The sequence below is a fragment of the Garra rufa genome, chromosome 17 (genome assembly GCF_049309525.1).
Source record: "Garra rufa chromosome 17, GarRuf1.0, whole genome shotgun sequence".
Taxonomy (NCBI): Eukaryota; Metazoa; Chordata; class Actinopteri; order Cypriniformes; family Cyprinidae; genus Garra; species Garra rufa.
Window position 1 is genome coordinate 23,675,523 of NC_133377.1, and position 27,460 is coordinate 23,702,982.

The 27,460-nt window shown below is 38.7% G+C and overlaps 1 protein-coding gene across 1 annotated transcript in view; it reads right to left on the reverse strand.

Moving 5' to 3' along the window:
* Positions 1–27,460, reverse strand: part of calcr (calcitonin receptor) — a 46,655-nt gene that overhangs the window by 17,823 nt on the left and 1,372 nt on the right. The window contains exons 2-9 of the mRNA XM_073821789.1: positions 25,597–25,759; positions 24,880–24,987; positions 20,640–20,743; positions 19,668–19,836; positions 19,435–19,545; positions 18,445–18,557; positions 16,775–16,866; positions 10,460–10,586 (exon numbers count right to left, since the gene is read on the reverse strand). Coding sequence (XP_073677890.1) covers positions 10,460–10,586; positions 16,775–16,866; positions 18,445–18,557; positions 19,435–19,545; positions 19,668–19,836; positions 20,640–20,743; positions 24,880–24,987; positions 25,597–25,759 — 987 coding nt within the window. The remainder of the gene's footprint in view (positions 1–10,459; positions 10,587–16,774; positions 16,867–18,444; positions 18,558–19,434; positions 19,546–19,667; positions 19,837–20,639; positions 20,744–24,879; positions 24,988–25,596; positions 25,760–27,460) is intronic.

Below are 27,460 nucleotides of genomic sequence, written 5' to 3' on the forward strand. Positions count from 1 at the left end.
CAGTGTGAAAAGATGGATCTCAAAATCATACAGTCATTATTGGAAAGGGTTCAAATACACAAAAATGCTGGAAAACCAAAGAATTTGTGGGACCTGAAGGATTTTTCTAAAGAACAGTAGGCAGTTTAACTGTTCAGGACAAACAAAGGACTCATGAACAACTGTCACTAAATAAAAAAACACAGCTGTGGATTACTGAGGTCACAACAGCATTATGAATCAAGTGTATGTAAACATTTAAACAGCAAATTTGACATCTTTCTCTATTTTGACATAACATAATCAATCTTTCAATATGTTTCTACTCTTTTGGAAAGTCATAAAAATGCTATTGTGGATTTGTGCTGTTGGGGCAACTGAGAACACAAAAGTTTATCCAAATATGACATGCTTCCAAGAACCCTGGAAATGTGTAAAGGGTCCATATGTGAAATTATTAACATGGCATGGCTGATTAGGGCAACTGACAATTGTATAAATGCATAAACAACAGCAGAAGTGTGATTTAACAGATTGAACAAACACTGATCCAAATATTGTTTTAATTTCAGCCAAATTACTAAGTGACAGATGGATTCACATCAAAATGCCATTAAGTTTGTTTGGACGGCTCAGCTTTGAGATCAAGAAAAAATATGGGAAGCATTTTCTCCTTACTTTTAAAAGTCCATTTATTTTGCTGTCCTGATTATGCATGATTATATATACATATTGTGCTCCCACTTTATATTAGGTGGCCTTAACTATGTACTTACATCAAAAAATAAGTACAATTTACTTATTGTGTTGATTGCCAACACTTTTGCTGGGATACGAGTAAGGTTAAGGACAGGACTGGTGGTATGGGTAGGTTTAAGGGTGGGGTAGGGGCAAGGGATGGTTCAACAGTGTAATTATAAATATACAGTCTGTCACACCCTCTGCACGTTCCCTCAGCCCCAATCACCACGATCCTCCACCAACCAGCCAATCACCACCACAGCACACCCGTGAACCATCACCAGAATACTAATCACCGTCACCTGCACCAGCAATCACCACACCCTTTATATACCTACCTCTGCCACTCACCCACCGGCTGGTATCGAAGTTGCATGGATGCTTCTCTGTGGATCTTCTCCCCCTCCTGTTATCTCTCCTGTGCTCCTCGTGGATTCTTCCGATGTTCTCCTGTGCTCCTCGTGGATTGCTCTGATGTTCTCCTGTGAAACACGTGAATCGTGTTAGAGGGAAGTGACTATTGCTAACGCTATGATCCTTATGAACTTGAACTCACCTGTTGTGTTTGTTTGAAGATTAGACCACAGAGACCTTTACTCACCTGATTGCACGTGTGTTGAACTGTGCACGTTTGTTAATAAATACCTTGAAAGATACTCACCTTCTCCCTTTGTGTGTGGTCGTGACAGGATACCAGCCCATAAAATCACCGCGTCACTCATGGAGGCGAGCGCCGCTATCACCGAAGACACCCCCGATCCATTTGCGGATATGGTAAACGTCCTTCGTCAATCTCTACCTGCTGCTCCAACGACGATTTCCAACACGCCCCTCTCTCGCCCCATGAGTTATTCCGGAGACCCGGGTGGTTGCAATGGTTTCCTCCTGCAAAGTTCCCTCTATATTGAAGCCAACGCACACCAGTTTCCTAACGAAATTTCTAAAATATCTTTTATGATTTCCCTCCTCACTGGGCAGGCACTCCAATGGGCAGACGCACTCTGGAATTCACGGAGCGACGCTTTAATCTCCTATAATGCTTTCGTTGCCCACTTCAAGGACGTGTTTGGAGCTGCGCTCACTCCCCTTTCCGTGCACGACGAACTGATCACTCTGAATCAAGGTGCGTCCAATATCCATGAATACACCCTGCGCTTCCGCTCCCTAGCGGCCACCAGTGGTTGGAACCAAGTAGCTCTCCTAGCAGCCTACCGTAAGGGGCTTAAACCCCAGATCCGCAAGCATATGGTTATTTACGATGACAACGTGCCGCTGGAAACCTTTATTAAGAAGGCAGTAGGCATTTCTCAACATCTCTCAGCGTGTCCTTCTACAAAGTCTGTACCCAGCTTCCCTCCACTCCGAACACCGTCACCCCAACGAGATGCGGAAGAGCCTATGATTACTGACTCCTATCGCCTGGATCCTGCGGAGAGGAAACGACGAATTAATAATCGTCTGTGCCTATATTGTGGAGAAGCCTCTCACTTCATCAGTGCCTGTCCAGTCCGCCCGCCTCGTCCAATGGTGAGTACCGTATCTATTACTCCGACCATGTCTCTCTTACCCCATATTACCGCTGAACTAATAGTAAACTCTCGTACTCTCCCCATCTATGTGCTCGTGGATTCCGGAGCGGCTGGCAATTTTGTTTCATCACACTTCATTGCTAAACATCGAATTCCCACCGTTCAAAATGAGGTCACATACCAAATTACCACAATCCAAAACTCACCATTGGGCGATGGTAAGATATCTCGCCGGACCAGAAAAGTGACCCTCGTCTCCCAACACAACCACCGTGAACATCTGACCCTCCTGGTACTCCCGCGAGCCAACGTGGATGTCATCCTGGGCAGACCATGGCTCATTAAGCACCAACCCCGCATAGATTGGAGCACAGGAGAAGTCCTGGAGTGGGGCAAGACGTGTGAGGACCACGGCTACCGTCCTTCCTCGTCAGATGCAGAGTCTCCATACCGTCCTATCCCTCTGCACGCCACCACCATAGAGAGCCCTGCCACTCAATCCGCCACCGCCATTCCCCCCGTCTATCAGTCTTTCACCGATGTCTTCAGCAAGGAACGGGCCACACAACTACCACCGCACCGGCCCTGGGACTGTAGTATCGACCTGCTGCCAGGCGCCAAACTACCCCACGGGAAGATCTACCCCCTCTCACGTCCTGAGCAGGAAGCCATGGAGAATTACATCCAGGAGGCTCTCCAACAGGGGTTCATCAGACCTTCCACGTCCCCAGCAGCATCCAGTTTCTTCTTCGTCCCCAAGAAGGATGGTGGGCTCAGACCTTGCATAGACTACCGGGTGCTCAACGACGCCACGGTGAAATTCGCTTATCCACTTCCTCTAGTGCCAGCTGCCTTGGAGGAACTACGGGAAGCCCGCGTCTTCACCAAACTCGACCTCCGCAGTGCATACAACCTGATCCGTATCCGAGAAGGAGATGAGTGGAAGACCGCCTTCATCACCCCCACCGGTCACTATGAATATCAGGTGATGCCCTATGGCCTGGCTAACAGTCCTTCCGTATTTCAGAATTTCATGAACGAAATCTTCCGCGACTACCTCCATCGATTCGTAATCATCTACATTGACGATATCCTCATTTACTCACGTAACCTCAAAGAACATCAAGACCACGTCCGTCAGGTTCTCCAACGCCTCCGTGAGTACCAACTCTATCTAAAATTAGAAAAATGTGAATTCCATCAGCCCTCCATCTCCTTTCTCGGATACGTGATCACTGCGGAGGGAGTTCGCATGGAAGCCGGCAAGGTGGACGCAGTGGCCAAGTGGGCGGAGCCCAAGACGGTGAAGGAGCTTCAGCGTTTCTTAGGCTTCGCTAACTTCTACCGACGCTTTATAAAGAACTATAGCCTCCTATCGGCTCCACTCACTTCCCTCTTAAAGGGAGGACGCCGGGTACTACAGTGGACTCCAGAGGCTCAGCAAGCCTTCGACCGTCTAAAGCTAATGTTCACCACCGCTCCCATCCTCAAGCACCCCGACCCTTCAAGGCCCTTCGTGGTGGAGGTAGATGCGGCGGACGTGGGCGTAGGAGCTGTGCTGTCCCAGTGGTCTGATGAACCCCGATCCCTCCATCCGTGTGCGTACTATTCCAAAAAACTCACCCCAGCTGAGCAGAATTATGGAATTGGAGACCGCGAACTGCTGGCCATAAAGCTCGCCCTCGAAGAGTGGCGGCACTGGTTGGAAGGAGCCCAGTTCCCCTTCACCGTAATAACCGACCACAAGAACCTCCAGTACATTCAGCACGCCAAGAGACTAAATGCCCGCCAAGCTCGCTGGTCATTATTCTTTGCCCGATTCAATTTCAACATTACTTACCAACCCGGCCATAAAAACACCAAAGCAGACGCCCTATCACGTATGCACTCACCTGAACCTACCTCTGACGATCCTGATCCAATTCTACCCCCATCTGTCTTTCTCGCACCCATACTATGGCAGCTGGATGAAGATATACGGGCCGCCACCTTCGAGGAACCTGCACCACCGGAGCTTCCCCCGGGTCGTGTCTATGTCCCAAGCCGTCTCAGACCCCTTCTGTTGGATAGTACGCACACGTCCCCCGGCTCAGGACATCCTGGCAGCAGGCGAACCCTCTCGCTCCTCCAGCAGAAATATTGGTGGCCCAACATGAGCAGGGAAGTGGAACGGTACGTCCAAGGATGTTCGGTCTGCGCCGTCAACACAACCCCACGCCGCTTACCCGAAGGTAAATTACAACCGTTACCTATTCCCCGCCGACCCTGGACACACTTGGGCATTGACTTCGCCACAGACCTGCCCCCCTCTCAGGGTTACACCACAATTTTAGTGGTAGTCGATCGATTCTCGAAAGCTTGCAAATTAATACCTCTCAAAGGTCTCCCCACAGCACTAGAAACCGCAGAGGCACTGTTCCACAATGTATTCCGGAACTTCGGACTCCCAGAAGACATCGTGTCCGATCGGGGACCCCAATTCATTTCCAGGGTCTGGCGGGCCTTCTTCCAACTTCTGGGTACCACAGTCAGCCTATCATCCGGATATCACCCTCAGACGAACGGGCAGACCGAACGGAAAATTCAGGAAATCTCCCGCTACCTTCGGACGTACTGTTCCCAACATCAAAACACCTGGAGCCAGTATCTACCGTGGGCTGAGTATGCGCAAAATTCCCTCCGTCAAACCTCTACTGGTCTAACCCCATTCCAATGTATTCTAGGTTATCAACCAGCTCTGTTTCCATGGACTGGAGAGTCCTCCGAGGTGCCCGCGGTAGATCACTGGTTCCGAGAGAGCGAGAGGGTGTGGGACTCAGCGCACGTCCATCTCCAGCGGGCAGTACGGAGGCATACGGAACATGCCAACCGCCGTAGGTTACCCAACCCAGTTTACCTCCCCGGGGACCAGGTATGGTTGTCCACTCGAGACATACGCCTCCGGCTGCCCAGTAGGAAGCTGAGTCCCCGCTACATAGGGCCCTTCACCGTGCACTCACAGATCAACCCTGTCACCTACCGTCTAAACCTACCTCCACATTACAGAATCGCCCCCTCGTTTCACGTTTCCCTACTCAAACGCCACACTGAACCCCTGTTCCCTTCCTCCACAGAATCGGAGTCACCTCCTCCTCCCGACCCGCCAGAGATCCTTGGAGATAACATCTACCAAGTCCAAGAAATCCTAGACTCCCGGCGGCGGAACGGCCAGCTCCAGTACCTAGTGGACTGGGAGGGGTTCGGACCCGAGGAGAGATCGTGGATACCCCGTGACGACATCCTGGACCCGACTCTCCTCGAGGAATTCCACCGCCAACATCCCGAACGCCCAGCTCCCAGAGGTCGTGGTCGTCCCCGTCGCCGTTCTTGGGTGCCAGGAGTCACCCGTGGAGGAGGGGGTGATGTCACACCCTCTGCACGTTCCCTCAGCCCCAATCACCACGATCCTCCACCAACCAGCCAATCACCACCACAGCACACCCGTGAACCATCACCAGAATACTAATCACCGTCACCTGCACCAGCAATCACCACACCCTTTATATACCTACCTCTGCCACTCACCCACCGGCTGGTATCGAAGTTGCATGGATGCTTCTCTGTGGATCTTCTCCCCCTCCTGTTATCTCTCCTGTGCTCCTCGTGGATTCTTCCGATGTTCTCCTGTGCTCCTCGTGGATTGCTCTGATGTTCTCCTGTGAAACACGTGAATCGTGTTAGAGGGAAGTGACTATTGCTAACGCTATGATCCTTATGAACTTGAACTCACCTGTTGTGTTTGTTTGAAGATTAGACCACAGAGACCTTTACTCACCTGATTGCACGTGTGTTGAACTGTGCACGTTTGTTAATAAATACCTTGAAAGATACTCACCTTCTCCCTTTGTGTGTGGTCGTGACACAGTCAAGTCCGAAACTATTCATACCCCTGGCAAATTCTGACTTAAAGTTACTTTTATTCAAACAGCAAGTTTTTTTGGTTTTTTTTATTATTAGAAATGACACAGACGTCTCCCAGAAGATAATAAGATGATGTACAAATTATTACTCATATTTTATTTACATTTGAACAAAAAGTGTCATGTCCAAAATTATTCATACCCTACTTAATAATCAATAGAAAAGCCTTTATTGGCTATTACAGCAATCAAACGCTTCCTATAATTGCTGACCAGATTTTTGCATGTCTCCACTGGTATTTTTGCCCATTCATCTTTAGCGATGAGCTCCAACTCTTTCAGGTTGGAGGATCTCCTTGCCATCATCCTGATCTTTAGCTCCCTCCACAGATTCACAATTGGATTTAAGTCAGGACTCTGGCTGGGCCACTGCAAAACGTTAATGTTTTTGTCTGCTAACCATTTCTTCACCACTTTTGCTGTGTTTTGGGTCGTTGTCATGCTGAAATGTCCACTGGTGCCCAAGGCCAAGTTTCTCTGCAGACTGCCTGATGTTGTTGTTGAGAATCTGTACCTCTTGTACATTGTCTTATTATCTTTTGGGAGAAGCCTGTTTCATTTCCGGTCAAAAAAAAAAATTGCTGGTTGAATAAAAGTAACTTTAAGTCAGAATTTGCCAGGGGTATGAATAATTTCAGGCTTGAGTGTAAGCAAAGTCCCTTTAAGGCAAGTCATGTCACTCGGCGGCCATCTTTGAAACGCTACTCGGGCAGGCAAGTGCAGCTCCTATCTCTTTGAATGGGGAAACATCAAATTCTCCAAAACTGTTCACCAAGCTTACAATTAAATTTCATATTTTAAATCTCCAAAGAAATCCAACAAGAACTGCCTCAAAAATATGGTTCCTTGTGCTCCAATAGCATTAAAAAAACTCTTATTTTTCCGGCTAAATGAGCCAGTGCGCATGCGCAGTACTGAGCGCAAGTCTTAGAGCGCCGATTGTTTCTATAGCAACAGGGACTTCTAAAGGCAGCTGCAGTGACCCGCTGACTTTACTAATCAACGATTGGCTCTTTCACTAAGAAGGCGGGGCGTAGGGGCCATAATGAACGTTGCATTTTTCCCCATTCAAAACTATACGAGTGACATGTCTTGGGTATTCTATAGTCTTTGGTGTAAGTAAAGTGTAAAAACATGTATGAATACATGGCATTGTACCAAATGTGACCCTGGACCACAAAACCAGTCATAAGGGTCAATTTTTTTAAATTGAGATTTATACGTCATCTGAAAGCTGAATAAATAAGCTTTCCATTGATGTATGATTTGTTAGTTTTTTAAAATCTGGAATCTGATGGTGCAAAAAATCTAAATATTGAGAAAATTGCCTTTAAAGTTGACCAGATTAAGTTCTTAGTAATGCATATTACTAATCAAAAATTAAGTTTTGATATATTGACGGTAGGAAATGTACAAAATATCTTCATAGTACATGATCTTTACTTAATATCCTAATGATTTTTGGCATAAAAGAAAAATTGATCATTTTGACCCATACAATGTATTGTTGGCTATTGCTACAAATATAACTGTGCAAGCTACAAATTTATGACTAGTTTTGTGGTCCAGGATCAAAAATTATTAATTTAAATGTAAGTACATAGTAGTTAAGGCCACCTAATATAAAGTGGGACCTTTTTTTATTTGTCCACAAGAACAGTCTAAACTAAATATGTGTAATAAAACACAAAAATTAAATGAGCAAACAACAGTTTTTAAACAGGTTCCAGAATCTCAAGCTCACATTATTACTTGAGCCAATATTTCTGAGTGTTTACCTGGGAATTACCATATGATAGACCTACTTAGTTTCCCCTACACATTAAACTGGGATTAATTTACTTGCAATTCAGAAGTACCTGCAGAATATTCATATTTCCATTTTTATCTCTTCAGCATGACTTGTACATTACCTTACTCTGAATGCATAAGCTGCCTGGCTCAAGAACATGTGTGCAGTTTTAATTAGAAAATGCTGGCAAAAGTGTTTATTCTCAATCCACTGAGCTCTGGATCACACACCTCCCAACAACACGTCAGTCATCCAGATTAACTTTTTACCATATGTCCATAGCTTTCATCTGCCTGCTGCGCCCACGCAACTGGCAGCAAGTCCTCACACATGTTATTCTCCACACATAACTTTCCTTTATAAGTCAAGACTTTTTTACTTCAATTCAGATGTCCTTGATGTACAGTGGCGTTCTTGTCAGACTAAGCACAGCGTATGTCATAAAAAGAGGGTTTAAGGCTAAACTAAAGTGGGTAACCCTGTCTGTAGCCTCATCATCTTGAGTCTGGGAATGCATTCTGTATTGAGTTGGAAGGAAAAACAGAAGGAGCTTGTTCTCCAGGCTGAACAAGGATACCATAAATTAAACACTGAGAATGCACCCACCCCCTAAAGAATGCACATTTCGAGACATCTGCATTACACCGGCCTCACAGAACAGACGTTATTTTGAGAAAGCGTATGTAAGGACGGTACTTTGGCAGGCACAGCAGTGTTTGCTTTTTAAAGTCTGGTAAATGTGGTAATGCATATCTCAGACACAATCCAATCATAAGAACTGTGATTATCATCTTTCTGCAACTCCTACACCTTTGGTGTACTCTAGTCCTTTCAGAACTTCAGAATCTACTCATCCACACGTAATGACTGGCCATTTCAAACCCTGTGCAAAAACTTATTTTAGCTCGTCTCACTTTTTAGGTCTGTTTTTATATCAGAAACAAAAAGAATAGGCAATTCTCCTCAATCACGCTAGATACAGTAGCTAAAAGTTAATGTTTTTCTTGAAACACATCTCCTCACCACACCTCTTATATCATGCAGTGCATTCCAGTGTGGCAGATTTATGTATTCCTCCATAGAGAGCAAAACCTGAAAAGATCACATTCCAAGCAAAGATCTTATGCAATGAAAATACAATGAGAAATAAACAGTTTTGTGATGGTCTCAATATGTTTCATCTAAAGGGCAAAAAATTATATCTTTTGCATGCCAAATACGGAATATCTAGCTGTGCTACTTAATATTTTTTCACAGAAATTGTGATATATTTTTCATAATTCTTTGATGCAAAGAACTATAGAAACCTGTTTCTGCTACTTAACAAAAAATAAAAAAGGTTATAGCAACTTTTTATCTCACAATTCTGACTTTTTTCTCAGAATTGTGAGATATAAACTTGAAACTGGATTTATAAAGTCAGAATTGCGAAATATAAACTCACAATTCTGAGAAATTTGTGAGTTTTTTTCTCGCACTTCTTCTCACAATTCTGATTTTTTTTCTCAGAATTGCATGATATAAACTGGCAGTTGCAAATTATTAAAGTTAGAATTGCATGAGTTTATATCTTGCAGCTCTGGCTTTTTCTCAGAATTGTGAGATAAAAACTCACAATTTTGCCCTTTTTTCTGAAAATTGCATGAAATAAACTCACAATTGTGGAAATAAAGTCAGGATTGTGAGAGTAAAACTTCTAAAATTATGTGTTATAAACTTACAATTATGAGAAATAAAAGCCTTTTTTCTGAGAATTGCAATTGTGAGAAATAATCTGCGAGAGTAAAACTTTTTTCTTGCAAATGTGAATTTGTATCTTGCAATTCTGACTTTTTTCCCAGAATTGTGAGATATAAACTTACGGTTGTTAGTTATAAAGTCTAATTTTGAGGGGAAAAAAAGATTGTTCTCACAATTTCAAGTTTTTATCTCACATTTTTGTGAGATAAACTCACAAATCTGATTTTAAAGTTTATATCACACAATTCAGACTTTATAACTCGTAATTGCGAGTTTATATCTCACAACTCTGAGAAAAAAAAGTCAGAATTGTGAGATAAAAACTTGCAATTGTGAGAAAAAACCTTTTTGTTTTTTTTTATTCAGTGGCGAAAACAGCCTCTATAAAGAACAGCATCTATTTCAAATAGATATCTTTTGTATGTGTCACTTTTGACCAAGTTAACGCATCCTTGCTAATTATAAAAGAACGAAAAATCTTACTAACCCTGAACTTTTAAACAGCATTTAGATGGTGAAATATGTGCTTTTTACTTTGAAGGTCTACATGAATTTGTAACAAGAAAAAAAAAATTGATTTGATGCATTACAGTTACTCAGGATGTTTTCACCTCTGCTCTAATATTTGGATCAGCCTCTTTTTCCTCACGTTTCAGTATCATAAAGCAGTACAGGTAGTAATAATGATTGTGTAAGTTTGTGTAAGTGAGGGCACACACCGGATTCCTCTGCACCACTTTGGGGTTGTTGACCACAGTTATGAGGTTGACGATGGTGAAGGCTGAGTTGAGCACATACGAGCAGAACAGGTTCTTGTGTAGAGTGATTCTCTGACAGCTCAGACTCCTGGATGATAGATAAAGAATGATTAATCACTGATCATTCATGACAGAAGTGGTTTTTGAAGAATAATTCAGTTTGGCAGGTCATTTCAGGATGAAAACAAACCATTTTTTGGATAGTTTAGATACATAATCAATCATAAATCACTCACCTTAAATCTGGATTAGATTTTTCACAAGTCTCAAGCACTGAACGTTTTAAGATTTGCCAGGTTTAATATAGATTTAGTCTGTTCCATCCTAAAATGCCTTTCTGCAAAGCCTGCGTTTGATTATGATTGATTCATAAAGCTAGGCAAACATGCAGCGCAAACTGTTGAAATTAGTCTGACATGATCAGAAAGATCAATGAAATAAACTTCAGCTGTTTTTTTAACACAGGGATCATTCAGTCAGATATGCAGAGCGGCAGATGCCGCAAGCAGCCAGAAACAGCACAAGGTTTGACTTGAATTTCCACACTTTTTATTTCTGCTGTTTATAAATAATCTATCAAATTTCCTCCATATGACCTCATCAGGAAATTGGCAGGCATCACTGATGTGCAAATGTGGGTGGTCATACGTTAATATCAGAAATCCAAGGATTTCAAATGAGACTTCAAATTTTAGCCCAGTTTCAATAAATGGATCTTTTTTGGATTTTGAGATCTGAACGGTACAGAATGTTTTCATAGTACAATGAACTCTTTTATGTTGAAAGATCAAAGGAAATTTGATTCATCATGATATGACCCATTTAATGTCGTAACCAGAACAAAAAATAAGCATCACCTGAGGCCTGAGTATACTGGCTTCATTTCAAATAATGTGATTGTCAGATGCTTGCCTGTTTTGACTATGTATTGCTCTGTGGTTATAAATAAAAACTTAATGTGTTTGCAAGGGATTATATTAAAGCTGAATTTATGAAGCTGTATAAGATCAAGGAAATGTGATCAAACTGGACTTAGCTAGAACATAAATTCTATACACTACCAGTCAAAAGTTTTTGAACAGTAAGATTTTTTGGTGTTTTTTAAAGAAGTTTCTTCTGCTCACCAAGCCTGCATTTATTTGATCCAAAGAATCTTTTTTTATATATATATATATTTTACCATTTAAAATAACTATTTAAATATATTTTAAAATGCAATTTATGCTAATTAAAGTAAATTGTCTGCATTATTACAGTCTTCAGTGCCACATGATCCTTCAGAAATCATATTGATTTGCTGTTCAAGAAACATTTATTATTATTATCAGTATTTAAAACAGTTGAGTATTTTTTTTCTTTGATCAATAGAAAGATCCAAAAGTCAGTATTCATTTAGTTTTGAGTCAGTATAATTTTTTTATTATTATTTTTATTTATTTATTTATAGAAATTAACACTTTTATTTAGCAAGGATGCTTTAAATTGATCAAAAGTGATTATAAAGACATTTATAATGTTACAAAAGATTTCCATTTCAGATAAATGCTGTTCTTCTAAGCTTTCTATTCATCAAAAAAACCTGAAAAATCTACTCAGCTGTTTTTTTTTTTTTTTTTTTTGGAGCAGCAAATCAGAATATTAGAATGATTTCTGAAGGATCATGTGACTGGAGTAATGATGCTAAAAATCAGCTTTGAAATCACAGGAATAAATTACATTTTAAAATATGTTCAAATAGAAAAGAGTTATTTTAAGTAGTATTTAAAAATTGTACATTTTTTGCTGTACTTTGGATCAAATAAATGCAGGCTTGATGAGCAGAAAATACTTTTTTTTTTTTTTTTAAACATAAAAAATCTTACTGTTCAAAAACTTTTGACTGGTAGTGTATATATATATATAGAGAGAGGGGAATTATGTAAAAAGAGATCTTGATAGTAAATAGTAAATTATATTTTGCTGTTGGTAAGGAGTTGTAAAATAAGTTTACACCTGCATCAGCTATCTCTGTCAACAAGCAGTGTCTGTTAAACAAGTTTATATATATATTTTGCTCTCAAAAGATAATGATAAAATATTCTTGGGTAAATGGCTTCATGATCACCCAATTAAGAAAGTCATGCTACTCACATGATTTCACTCAATTTAACCTCAATTTGAGTGCAAAGCTGCTCCTGGAGCACTAGAGGGATGGGAGTGAAAGCTGAGCTCATTTTCCAAAGCTATTTCCCATATTCCCAACCAAAAATTTCTGGCATTATTCGGGGGGCATAAATTAAAGCTTAGTGCAGCTGTATGCTGACACGTACCTCTCCTAGCACCACATCTGGACCCAATAAGACAACATTAAGACTTTGACATCTCAGAAGATCAGACTGTAAATATCACCATCGCACGTAAAAACAAGCGTTGCTATGTTACACTTCCAGATATTGTGCCACAGCAGCTAAACACAATTTGCATTAAAAATTTACGATTGCTAATGGATTTCCCATTAATACTTAAAATATCAGACCTCTTAGGAAACCAAAACACATTTATCCAAAATAAATAGTGCTTAAGTAGTGCTTGAAATTATATTATATTTGATTTACTTTTTCAGAGACATGAAACATTGTATGCCATAATCAACATGGCAGAACAAATTAATTTAATTTAATATAACATTTTTAATTTAATTTAATTTAATTTAATTTTGTGGTTGTGTTTTTCTTAAAAAACAAAAACAACACAATATTTACTTAGCACTAATGTTGAAATAAGGTTTTAATTTCAATTTGCTTTTAACACTCTAAATAATAATCTCTCAACCTTTCAATGATTGCTTAGTGTACTGAAAAAACTATTTGATTGTAAGTTTACTCGCTGGATACAACTGTCATACTATGTGACATATAACTCAAAGTTTATGTGCCATTTAATGCATATGTGACTATGTGGCTCCTATATTTAATTACCCATGAAATTAAGTTTACTCTAGGGGATACCGACATACGGAAACCAAGTCAGCATGAAATGACACACAAAACCTAACAAATAATACTCGTCATTTGGCTCAGGGCTTAGTGCAGCTCTGCCAGACAAATGGACACCAAGGATTTACACTCAATAAAACACAACGATGAGAAACTATCGTTTTTTTGCCATGCCAGAGCCAAACAGCCTTTCTTGTTCAGCCTGTACGTAGTTCAAACAGTTGGGTCCTATTAAAAGTTCATTTGTTAATCTTAATGACAGAAGCATCTCTAAATCATTTAAACGCCCATAAAACCAAGCACGCTATTTGAAGTGGATTACAAATCCTACAATGAAATGTAATGTTCTGTGGCATTTTTATCTCAAGCACCAAATCAATTATCTTAAAGGAGAAGTTCACTTACAGAATAAATATTTCCTGATAATTTACTCACCCCCATGTCATTCAAGATGTTCATGTCTTTATTTCTTCAGTCGAAAAGAAATTAAGGTTTTTGAGGAAAACATTCCAGGATTTTTCTCCATCTAGTGGACTTCAATGGTGGCCAACAGGTCAAAGGTCCAAATTCAATGCAGCTTCAAAGGACTCTACACAATTCCAGCCAAGGAATAAGGGTCTTATCTAGTGAAACAATCTGTAATTTTCTCAAAAAATACAAATTTATATACTTTTTAACCTTGCACTAGCTGTGCGATGTGCGTCTTTGTCACACATGCGTGAAGGCGTTTTGCGAACATTTGTGGTTAAAAAGTATATACTTTTTTTTTATTTATAAAAAGACAGATGGTTTTGCTAGATAAGACCCTTATTCCTCAGCTGAGATTGTGGAGAGCCTTTTGAAGCTGCATTGAAACTGCAATTTGGACCTTCAACCCGTTGGCTCCCATTGAAGTCCACTATATAGAGAAAAATCCTGGAATGTTTTCTTCAAAAACCTTCATTTCTTTTCAATTAAACAAACAAAAAAGACATCTTGGATGACATGGGAGTGAGTAAATGATCAGAAAATGATCCTTTAATAACTTAAATTTGTGAATGACAAAAATAAAATATTTAAGTATCTCCACATTTTAATGCAATTCAAGAGAAATCAATGCGAAAGAGCATTTTCATCTACACTTCTGTACCTTTAAATAGTAAAGACATCAAAACTATGAGATAGATCAAATTACAGGCCATAAGTATCTTTATATTTTACATTTTCTAAAGTTATCACGCTCTGTTTAGATTCTAGCTCTGGACATTCTCTCAAGCAGCTTTATTAGTTGTATGTTTTTAAACAGTATTGAAGGGGTTCCCATTTATGCTGGCCAATTGTTAGCTGATTTTCTTTCACAATTCACTCCAACTCAACTATTAAACTTGTTTGTAAAGAAACTGTAGTTGAGTTGAGTTCATTCTCCTACTGAAAGATAAACTTTCAGCCAATTAAAACAGGTTCCCCAGTAGAATTTCCATGCTTTTCAGCCCATTCATTTCTCTTTTCATTTTATCAGGATGTCCAAGTTTTTTGATGAAAAGCTTTTCTTGTTTATGCATTAAGTTTCGAGAGACCACCGTATCTAGACAGTGTTTGGGTGGTCTGGTGTAACTTTCACATACAGATAGTTAAACCAGCAATGCTGAAATCAGACATCAAAACACTTGGATATTGTTTGTACGCTTTTCCTAATTTATGCCTTTGTTTACTAAATCTATAGTTTTCTGAATACTTTGGTCACTACAAATCAAAGAGCTCACAACCTAAATGTTTTTTAGATTGATAAAATGAATATTACTTATTATTCCATAAAATGTGGTGATTGTTTTAATGATTCCCAGCTAGGACGATCATAGATACATTTTAAAACGGCAAATATTGCTTTTTATTAGTTGTTTCTTTACCAAAACTATATAACATTGAAATAATCCAACCTGATCTCAAGACAAAAACATACCTGTGGGAACTTTTTTGCAAGATGCAAAATACATATCGCCATGTACATTTCGTCACATATTCAATATGAAATGATCACTGAGTTGCGCTAAAAGAGTGTTGTTTTTTCCCCCAAAACAGATGAACGTACATATGGTACGTTTTATGTGACGTTGGTTTTGTATGTGTCATCTTTGCTATTTTTGCTGTTAAGTAAACTGTCATATTATCAGAAACCTTAAAAAATACAGCTCCGGGTTACTTGTGACAGACACCAAAAGATTCTTCTCCATTATTGCAGTCTCCAGACTTTCTAAGCAACGGTAAACTTTCGTCACCACAACAGAAGACCCACCTCTCCATTCATGCAATTGGACAATGGAAAAAAATGCGAATGACGTTGGCCGTTTTTCTGCCTCTCCCTGCAAAAAATGCATTCTGTCTGCTCCATAATGTTTTAAAATAATGTACCATCTGCACTACACCTAAACCTACCTAAAAGCGAATTTGACATAAAAACGCAGTCACAAGTATGCCGTTTTAGCTTGTTTTTCGATCTTTCTGCTCTTTCATCGTGAGTCATGTTTTTCACGGGATTCATACTCAAGTATTCCACATCCTATGTCCAATTCTGTGCCGGCTGTCCACAGGTACGTTTTCAACATGAGATCAGGCTACCGTTTTAATGATTCACAGCTTGGACAGTCATGGATAACTTGTTAGTATAAAATTATAGACATCCGAAACTGCAAATATTGTTTTTATTATTGTTTTCTTCACCAAAACAATATGACATGCAATGATTACTTTGGGGTTTGAGTGCATATACAAACATGAATTACATTTCAATGTTTGATATGCAATTCAGTCAAATAAAAGGGTTGGTTTAGACTTTGATGCATTTGCAAGACACTGTATATGGTAATTCAGTCAGACTTTGCGGAAGGAATCGCCTCATCCGCAGTTGTATATAATTCAGAGGTTAACGCATTTAACTCAGGGTTCGGACTGCATTTCCGTGAGGCCGTGCTGACGGGAATGCCGATCCATCTTTTCAATTTGGTTTGAATTGGCCACTGTGATAAATGGGGTAACCGAGAGCTTCTTGGTAAATCTCTCTTTGAAAAGCTTAAACGACGACTCCGTCAATTAAATAAATCTCAGATGCCACCACAGCAATCTACCTCTACACCGTCATCCTCCACAGCTCTGACAAATGACAAACTGTTTGAGAGTAGACAACACACAGCCCTGCCAAAAACAAGTAAACAACTGAGCAACCCATCATCGAGGGGTTTATTGATTGTTCTGAAGTTACTGCAGCTATGCAGCAGATATTTTAAGGCTTCTGGGTGGAGACAGTCAAGGGAAGATGTAAACTCACCTGAAATAAAAGAAAATAGCCAGCGAGATGAGAAGAGACACTATTGAAAGCGCATGACCCACAATCGCCATGTAATACAAAATAAACGCCATCTGAAATGAGAAAAAGAATGTTATCTCCAAGACGTTTAACCATGTTCTTTTGAGAGTCACTTCACTGTTTTCATTTTTGAGATTCAAGAGATCCATAATGACACCCTAAAGAGACCTAAAGGTGCTTCACAATGCCATATGAGTACCTTTTTTGTCTAAATGGTTCCATAATGAACCTTTAACATCTGAAGAACCTTTCTGTTTGACAAAAGGTTATTTGTGGTAAAAGTAGGTTCTTCAGATTATAAAAAAGTAAGAAAGAGATGGTTCTTTAAAGAACCTTTGACTGAATGGTTCTTTGTGGAACCAAAAAGGGTTCTTCTATGGCATCACTGTGAAGAGCCTTTTAAAGCACCTTAATTTTTAAGAGTGTACACCATGTTAAAGAATTATATCATATGAAATTCATTTGTCTCCAAAACTGTAATTAAATATGACTCATACAGGGTGTTTTAAATCACATTAATAGAAAAAGTATCAACCTGTGATATTTTTCAAGGTATTAAACATGCATGTTTTTTAAAAGTGTGATATTGACAACACACAGCAATGAACAGCAATGAAACCTTGAAGTAGTAAGAAGGCTTAAAAGTATCATTAATCAATTTGAACTTGTATATCTCAATTTGTTGTGCCTTTTTTATGAACTCCAGTCAATTTCATCTGATAGAGTGATATGCACAGACTTTATTTGAGCTTGTCTGAGCTGACATTTTCCCTGCTCTCCATTTCGCTTTCCCTCACAGTTTGTAAAGAAGTAGTTGTATGGTGCTGAAACCATTATGTTATAAATAATTTTCAGAGCCACTGTCCTCCAAAAGCTGTTTAGTTAAACTGAAACTGCCTTGTGTAGACCTTCCACTTCACTGCCACTGAGCCTGAAAGAAACACTCGAATCCAAAATGCCCTTCAGGAACAGCTTTTAAATTGTATATCGACCAATCTGAGCTGTACTGTATTGTATCTTATATATGCTTTTGTGGGGTTTTTTGCACAGAAATGATGATCCGCTAATTATTTTTTAACCTGGACCACAAAACCAGCCTTAGGTAGCACGGGTATATTTGTAGAAAAAGTAAAAAATACATTTTATGGGTCAAAATTTTAGATTTCTTTTTTTATTGCCAAAAATCATTAGGATATTAATGATTCATGTCCTAAACGCCATGTCCTAAAACTTTTTGATTAGTAATATGCATTGCTAAGAACTTAATTTGAACAACGTGATTTTCTCAATTTTTTTGCACCGTCAGATTCCTGATTTTCCAATACTTGTATCTCTGCCAAATTTTGTCCTATCCTAACAAAGCTTATTTATTCAGCTTTCAGATTATGTATAAATCTCAATTTAAAACAGTTAACCCTTATGACTGGTTTTGTGGTCCAGGGTCACATTTGTTCTGTTTTTAATAATTAATTTAATAATCTAGCTGTAATTCAGGCCTACATGTTTAAATCACAGGAAATAAAGTCTGTGTAGGAGTTTATTTTCGTAACATCTGACCGTTTAATTCAGAGATATTCATAACATGACATAATGTTAATTTAAGACAGGTGCAGAATTTAAACATGACCTACCTTGAGCTTGTCCTTGGTGTGAGCAATGCAGAGGGTGTAGTTGGACCATGTCCTGTTTGTCTCAGGGTGCCTGAACCAGTTTCCTGTCTCGTCACAATACTTAGTGACCTTTTCTAAATAAACAAGGATGAAGATGTGAGAATAAGTATATTTCAGAAGCCTTTATACTTTAGCTTTTAAAGTAACTCTGGTAACAGAAAGGCTCAGTGCTTTCAAAATGCTTTAATACAGTCTTCAAAAACAAATTTGTTTTATATGCAAGTCAGGTTTTAACGTATCCTTCAAAAACCCTTTGAGAATCCTTCAAAGGGATTGTTCACCCAAAAATGAAAAACACCCCATGATTTACCCACCCTCAAGCCATGTTGGGTGTATATGACTTTCTTCTTTCAGACAATTACAATCGGAGTTATATTAAAAATGTATTCTTCAAAGCTTTATAATGGCAGTGAGTGGCTGTTGAGATTTTGAAGTCTATTAAAGTGCATCCATCCAATATGAAAGTACTGTAAACAAAACTTGGGTCTTGCAAGCGGAGTTTATGCTACGCCTACATCCTACGTCATCCACTGGAAAGCCATCCTCTCGTGAATGTGTGTACGACAGTTAACGGAAACTAGAGATTACATGTTATAAAATTTAAAACATGGATATTTTTCTTACTCAAACGCATTGATTTGCCACAAAAGGCCTTTATTCATCCCTCAGAGTCATGTGGAGCACTTTTTATCATGAATAGATGCACTTTATTGGACTTTAAACTCTCAACAGCCATCCACTGCCATTATAAAGCTTTAAAGCACAAGAACATTTTTAATATAACTCTAATTGTAATTGTCTGACAGAAGAAAGTCATATACACCTAGGATGGCTTGAGGGTGAGTAAATCATTGAGTAATTTTAATTTTTGGGAAACTATCCCTTTAAGAATTGAGGTGGTAGACTAGTACAGTGGTTCTAAAACCTAAATAACAAATGAATGAGTTGTACCAGTGGAATCAAAGTCAGGGAAGTAATTGGGACAGTTTTGAGACGTGTATGTTCCCGCTGGCGTGTCGTCCCAGCATAGCCAGCCATCCCAAGTGCGGTTGCAGTATGAACCTAAAAGACAAGCCCACAAACAATCAGGGCCAATTCCACCGTGCAATTGCTCTTTGCACTTTGCGCTATGAGTTTTTGATGATTCAATCGAAAAGCTCTTCTGAGGCTGTCTGTTTTCACACCTGATTTGTTATATGGCTGGTCTCTGTTCATTTTCTCAAAGCATTTATATTGACCATCGATGATCTTCTTCCTCTCCTCCGCTTTCTGAGTCACTATGGGGCTGACCTGACTCTCAGCTGTAGGATCCATCTCCGTCTCCGTCTCTAAAAAGCCATGAACCGGTAACGTCTGAAGAAGAAGGGACTCGTTTTGAGAATACACATTAAAGAAGTATCTGAATATAGACCTGCTGGATAATTGGGGGTCAAAGCACTGAAGTATCTGTTGTATCTGTCAATTCTCTTTCTTTTTGCTGAGAGTCTATGGAAGTCCATTAAACCATATTTAAGGTGAAATCTGGTCCTCTGGCTGGGGAAGATCTAATCATTTCTGGCAATTTTGGGTCCTTTTAAATCCCTCACCAGTTGAAAGTTAAACTTTTGATCCAAAGTTCAATGTGCTCAGTGGTTTGATTTCTTCTTCACAAGACATATCTGCATCTCTTCAAAGTCTAATGTTTTTAAAAGAAGTCTCTTATGCTCACTAAGGCTGCATTTATTTGATCAAATCAATTTTCTATTACAATAAATCGTAATTTATTCCTTTGATGGCAAACCAACAATTTTAGCATCCGTTACTCCAGTCTTCAGTGTCACATGATCCTACAGAAATCATTCTAATATGCTGCTTTGGTCCTCAAGAAACATTTCTTACTATTATTATTCACATTTTATTTTTTATTTTTTTTTTTAATTTAAACACATCCAAAATGGAAAGGACTAATAGGCAGATCTGTGGCTATATCCCAGCAACTCTGCATATTTACATAATGCTCAAAATCCTTGGCACAATGTGCTGGAAATATCACATGAATTTGGTGACAGCACTACCTATTGATTAAAAGTTATGAGCAGTTGTACTGTGTTGTATTTAGGTCTGCTAAGGGCAGTTTTATTGGTATGACCAACTCATTACAGTGTGCTATATTTTACCTTTATTTTCTCCTTTGAGAATGTGAGACAGTGGGACCAGGTCTTATTGATGGATGAACTGTGTAACCAGTTGCCAGATTCATCACAGTATTTGGTTACTTTTTCTGCAGGGAAAAAGAAAGTTTAGTGTAATGACTTGAGCTTTAGTGTTCTAGTGATTAACTCCAGCCTTCGGCCTCTGGAATCAATCAATCTGTGTGTTAGAGCAAACACAGTGAGCTGAGTCTCAGACAGAGAAATCTCTATCAGCGAACAGTGGGGAATATCAATATTTTAGCACCTTAGCAAACTCCTGTTATATCCTTAGCTCAACATTGCTTTGGTCGCTTTATTTCACTGACATTTAGAATCAGAAAAAAATATTTTTGCGCTTCTAAATAAAAGCTTATATGAATATTTTCTGACAGCATGAGACAGTGATTTTATCCTCTTTGTTTAATTATAAAACTTATCGCCACAGTAGCTTTCTGCTTTGGAATCTATTCTTTTGAGCAACATTTTGTTTCATAATGCATGTTTGGAGATAGAATTGTTGCATAATTCAAAATAAATATATTATGATCCACAAATGAGGATTCGTACAAATACTGGAAAATGAAATTCCAGGACTTTCAAGGATTTTTTTTCAAGCACTACTTTTTTTTTATTTTGATCGCAAATCATTTGATTTAAATCGGAACTTCGTAGCTGGTTCATGAATCTTTTGCTTTAGATCTAAACTAAGGAGTTTCGCAAATGCAAATCATTTGATTCAGATTGGGACTTTGATGCAGGTTTGCAAATGATTTGTTTCAGATCAGGATTTAGGAGCGATTTCACATATTTTTTCACTTTTTTTCTTAAACAGTAAAGATCTGAACTTCGCATATTGTGAATCTTTTGATTTAGATCAGGACTTCAAATTGCGTATAAGGAATCATTTGATTTAAATCACTCAATTCGCAAAATGATTTACATCATTTAATGATCTAAATCAAATTATTTTCTATATGCGTTCAGAAGTCCCAATCTGAAACAAATTATTCGCAATACGCGAAGCTCCGGTCTAAATCAAATGATTTACGATACACAAATTGAAGTCCCAATCTGAAACAAATGATTCGATATGTGATCCGACTGTAGCGCTTCAAAAAAAGAAAATAATTATGCAACACAATGGTTTAACTGATTTGGAGTTTCGAAAAAGCTCAGTTTCATTAGTACATCCTTTTTAAAATTGTTGAGATGCGATGTTGAAATTCGAAAATGAATGGCTCTTTTAATTTGATCTGGTTTTTGCTAGTAATTGCTTGAAATGAATGAGCGAAGTCACAAGTTCGAATCAATCATGAGCAGTTCCAGCGTAAATGACTCAGTTGATTTGTTTCATCTGTTGCACTTTTCACATCTTTAGCCATGTTTACACGACACTAGTCTCGCGTAGCCAGACCTTCAGACTGACGGCTGAAGGTCTGGAATTCATGGCAGCTTTCTTTGGCCAAGGCCCGCCCATAAGGCCGTTTGACCGACATGTCAAACAACCAATCACAGTTAGTTTCGTTCAGTGTCACGTTTCAGTGCATGGAAATGCCCCCACAACAACAGACTGGCTGCAACAAGTCAGTCATTGAAATAACCAGCATTGAAAGTTAAATAAGAAGAGGGAGAACAAGCAGTAAGTCAGTAATTTGTTCGCGAACGTCGCAAATGTGTATAACAACAACGGCGTCTGCATAAGCACAATTTAGCAACATTTCTGTGCTTTGTTTCCCGGCGGACCGAAAATAAACGCGACATTCGCGTCTCCCGGATATCCGATCAAATTCAACTAATCAGATCACGACTTCGACATTCCTGAAGTGTTTCCGTGGGCGTGACGTCTGAGGCTGAGACTAACACGACACTGTCACTACTTGCTTAGCTCGATTGTTTTCTGACATTAACTGAAATAAGTGAAAAAGGTGATGTTTTTTTAATTGTGCGCATTTCCATGGAAAGATGTGCTTACTGACTTTGTAGCGGGTTCACAAATCTTTTGCTTTATATCGGAACTATGCTGTGAATCATTTGATTCAGATCGGGCCTCCAGTGTGAATTTGCGAATCATTTGTTTCAGATCAGGATTTCGGAGCGATTTCACAAATCTTTTTTTTTTTTTCAGATTATTTTTTTCTTAAACAGTAGGAAAGATCGGAACTTTGAGTATCGCAAATATTTTGAATTAGATCAGGAATCATTTGATTTGAATCATTCAATTTGCAAAATGATTCACAAACCCATTCCAATCTAAATCAAATGATTCATAATGTGCACTCCGAAGTCTCAATCTGAATCTAATTATTTGCGATATGCAAAGTTCTGATCTAAATCAAATGATTTGCAATACACAATACGAAGTCCTGATCTGAAAAAATGATTCTTGATACACGATCCAATTGATTTGGTTCTTCTGTTGCTCTTTTCGTGTCTTTTGCAATGTTTACACAGCACTGTCAGTACTACTACTTGCTTAGCTTGATTGTTTTCTGACATTAACTGAAGTAAGCATTATGAGGTATGATTTTTTTTAATTGTGTCAATTTTATGTGAAAAGATGTGCTTACTGACAAAATGAAACACTTCATTGAAACTTTGTCTTTCAATAATTCAAACACTTTTCAAGTACCTCTTCAGGAATATTGCTATTTTCAAGGGTTTTCCAGGCTTTAAATTTCAAAAAGTCAAATTCAAGTACAGTCGTGGCCAAAAGTTTTGAGAATGACACAAATATTAGTTTTCACAAAGTTTGCTGCTAAACTGCTTTTAGATCTTTGTTTCAGTTGTTTCTGTGATGTACTGAAATATAATTACAAGCACTTCATACGTTTCAAAGGCTTTTATCGACAATTACATGACATTTATGCAAAGAGTCAGTATTTGCAGTGTTGGCCCTTCTTTTTCAGGACCTCTGCAATTCGACTGGGCATGCTCTCAATCAACTTCTGGGCCAAATCCTGACTGATAGCAACCCATTCTTTCATAATCACTTCTTGGAGTTTGTCAGAATTAGTGGGTTTTTGTTTGTCCACCCGCCTCTTGAGGATTGACCACAAGTTTTAAGATCTGGGGAGTTTCCAGGCCATGGACCCAAAATTTCAACGTTTTGGTCCCCGAGCCACTTAGTTATCACTTTTGCCTTATGGCACGGTGCTCCATCGTGCTGGAAAATGCATTGTTCTTCACCAAACTGTTGGATTGTTGGAAGAAGTTACTGTTGGAGGGGGTTTTGGTACCATTCTTTATTCATGGCTGTGTTTTTGGGCAAAATTGTGAGTAAGCCCACTCCCTTGGATGAGAAGCAACCCCACACATGAATGGTCTCAGGATGCTTTACTGTTGGCATGACACAGGACTGATGGTAGCGCTCACCTTTTCTTCTCCAGACAAGCCTTTTTCCAGATGCCCCAAACAATCGGAAAGTGGCTTCATCGGAGAATATGACTTTGCCCCAGTCCTCAGCAGTCCATTCGCCATACTTTTTGCAGAAGATCAATCTGTCCCTGATGTTTTTTTATTTTTTGGAGAGAAGTGGCTTCTTTACTGCCCTTCTTGACACCAGGCCATCTTCCAAAAGTTTTGGCCTCACTGTGCTTGCAGATGCGCTCACACCTGCCTGCTGCCATTCCTGAGCAAGCTCTGCACTGGTGGCACTCCGATCCCACAGCTGAATCCTCTTTAGGAGACAATCCTGGCGCTTGCTGGACTTTCTTGGACGCCCTGAAGCCTTCTTAACAATGCAGTGGAAAGTTTTTTTTCGGGATTAAGTTAATTTTCATGGCAAAGAAGGACTATGCAATTCATCTGATCACTCTTCATAACATTCTGGAGTATATGCAAATTGCTATTATAAAAACTTAAGCAGCAACTTTTCCAATTTCCAATATTTATGTAATTCTCAAAACTTTTGGCCACGACTGTACTTTAAGCACTTAAAGCACTCTGCATGTTCTCGCTATAGCCAATCATATTTGCTTTACAATCAGGGCGGTCTGTCCTGAAATAACTTTATTCATCTGCATTGGCTCAAATAGGAAATATAAGGGCCATAAAAACTGGTACATTAAAGAATGTTTGAAATAATCTATTTATTTCGAATTATGCAACAATTCTGTCTCCATAGACATGTAACAGATGTCATTCCTGTTGTAGAATCCCAATGATTTGCAGTGTCTGGAGCGCTTTGGCCTGGAATGACAATCCAGATGTGATCGTAGAGTCTTACCCAAGGGGTCAAAGCTGGGGTAGTCCGGGCAGTTTTGTGAAGCAAAGGTTCCAGCTGGGGTTTCATCCCAACAGAGCAAGCCATCCCAGAATCTGCTGCAGAATGCACCTATAAAAGTTAAATAGGCATCATAAAGGGATCATTTTATGAGGAATTAAATGTTCCTTGATCTTTTGAGATACATGAGTTCATCGTACAGTGAAAACATACTGTAACATTCTGAACTCTAAATGTCCTCCCCATTAAAACAAAACAAAACCTTTACAACTAAGCTGCTAAAATGACAAAATCTTGTGGTATTTCTGGCAGTGTGTAGCACCTGTTACCTTGCATATTATTCTGAAGGATCTCAATGTTTATTTTTGAGTGTCCCTGATTATTTTAGTCTGATCCTGTCGCATTTCAACAAACATTGTTTTGTGATCCTGTCACTGCATAATGCTGAAAGTACTACAGAACCATTGGGGAGTCAACTAATGAATGTCTTAAATTTGTCTCTGCACATTAAGTCGAGATAGGAGAAAGTACTTTAGCATCCAAGACGCTTAACACACATCCGCTTTGAAGATAAATCTTTATTGTTTCTCTGATCACCTTGTGATAGCTTCCAGCCATTTAGTGTTCCACTAACAGCCTTGGCACTTAAGCAAGGTTATGAAAAGAGTAAAAGCACCATTGTCTGTCAGTCAAATGAAAATTAATTGAAAATACAACTACCTGTTTTATTATGGGATCCATCTCGGCTCAGAAGCTCCAGACATTTGTACTGAGACTGAGTCATAATCAGCCTCTCTCCCTCCATTGCCATCAAGACAGGAGTAAGGGATAAGTCAGCGGTAGGCTCTGCTTTCGTCTCTGTTGTTCCAGCCTTTGTTACACTCTGCAAAGAGAGATGAACTTGAGCACAGGAACAGGGTTGCGCAAAATTCAGTATTTAAAGGGATAGCTCACGTAAAATTTAAATTCTGTCATTAATTACTCACCCTCATGTCGTTCCAAACCTGTAAGATCTTCGTTCATCTTCGGAACACAAATTAAGATATTTTAGATGAAATCCAAGAGCTCTCTGACCACATAGACAGCAATGCAACTGACACATTTAAAGGCCAGAAAGTTAGTAAGGACATTGTTAAAATAGTCCAACAATTTCTTCCGTTTCTTCAGTTTTTGACGCATGTTCACGTCAATTTAATTTGAAATCTTAATTTGTGTTCTGAAGATGAACGAAGGTCTTATGGGTTTGAAACGACATGAGGGTGAGAGAATGATGACAGAATTTTCATTTTTGGATGAACTATCCCTTTAAAAACTGCCTCCTTTTCAGTTCATGAGTTGGAATTTGAATTGGCCAAATTAAAATTTTAATGGGATTGACAAGAGGAAGTCACAGGACTGCTATTCAAATATATTCAGCATAGTTTTAAAACAAAGTATGAATAATCACATAACTACTTTTTGACTAAATATAGATAATTATTCATGTGTTCACTGATATGTAAAAAACTATTTTGATTAAAAATTGCAATTCAGTTATTATTAGCATCCTGGGAAATGTTGTGTTCTTCAACTCTGGTACATAAAATCATTTAAGAAGTTAAGGGGAGACACTGCAGGCAAAAACATGTTTCATAAAGTGTTTTTTCAGACTAGTGGAACGAAAACATCCAAAAGACATTGTTAAGTGTTTCTTTTATAGCACGTTATCTATTTGTGTCAATAGATTTAAATTACAATCCATATTTTTAAAGGCGGTTTTCTCAAAATTTGTTTTTTTCTCCTTGAGGCATAAATCTCCACTTCAGTAGCACTTACACACACCAAACTTTACATTTTTATTCCTGTCTATATCCTGAAGGTTTTTACACAGGGATTTGTTCATATATAATTTGCTTGATTTTATACAACATTTTATTCCCCAAAAATGGTAAAAAAATAAAAATAAAAAAAGTTTTCTGAGTGACAATATGAGATTCCCTCTGTAAAAACAATATTTAAAAAAAAATAAACAAGAATTTTGAAACTGACTTCATCCAGTGTTTAGATTTTTGTACTAGAAATGTATGCAAATTAGCACATATTTCATTAAACAATGCCTCATTTGCATATTTAAACCTAACATTTTAGAAAACTTGTAATACAAATTTTTTTCGCAATTATCAGTTTAATCAATTAACTGGGTAAGTAAGGTAATAACTATTACTTAATTTTTTTACCCTGTTCACCTGCAGTGTCTTGCCTTAATTTAAATAATTGAATTCATTGAAATATGTATAAATTGTATACAAACTGCTATGCAAAGATGAACTGACATTTCAAACACTGACTGTTATCTAATGCTTCTAGGAATCATCCATAATGTTGTATAATCCCTGTTTGTTACCTCAATTCAAACTCAGGAATCAGACTGGGATTTAAAAGCCACCATCTATTCATTTCCGAATGGCACACAACCACAGCAGAAACACCATAAACACATCAGTCTTTTTTTTCCCCCTTGCGACCTCATATGCACACCTACTCGATTCTGAGGACACCACATGCACACTTGACATTTTAAGAGGTATGATTTTACACATGAGAA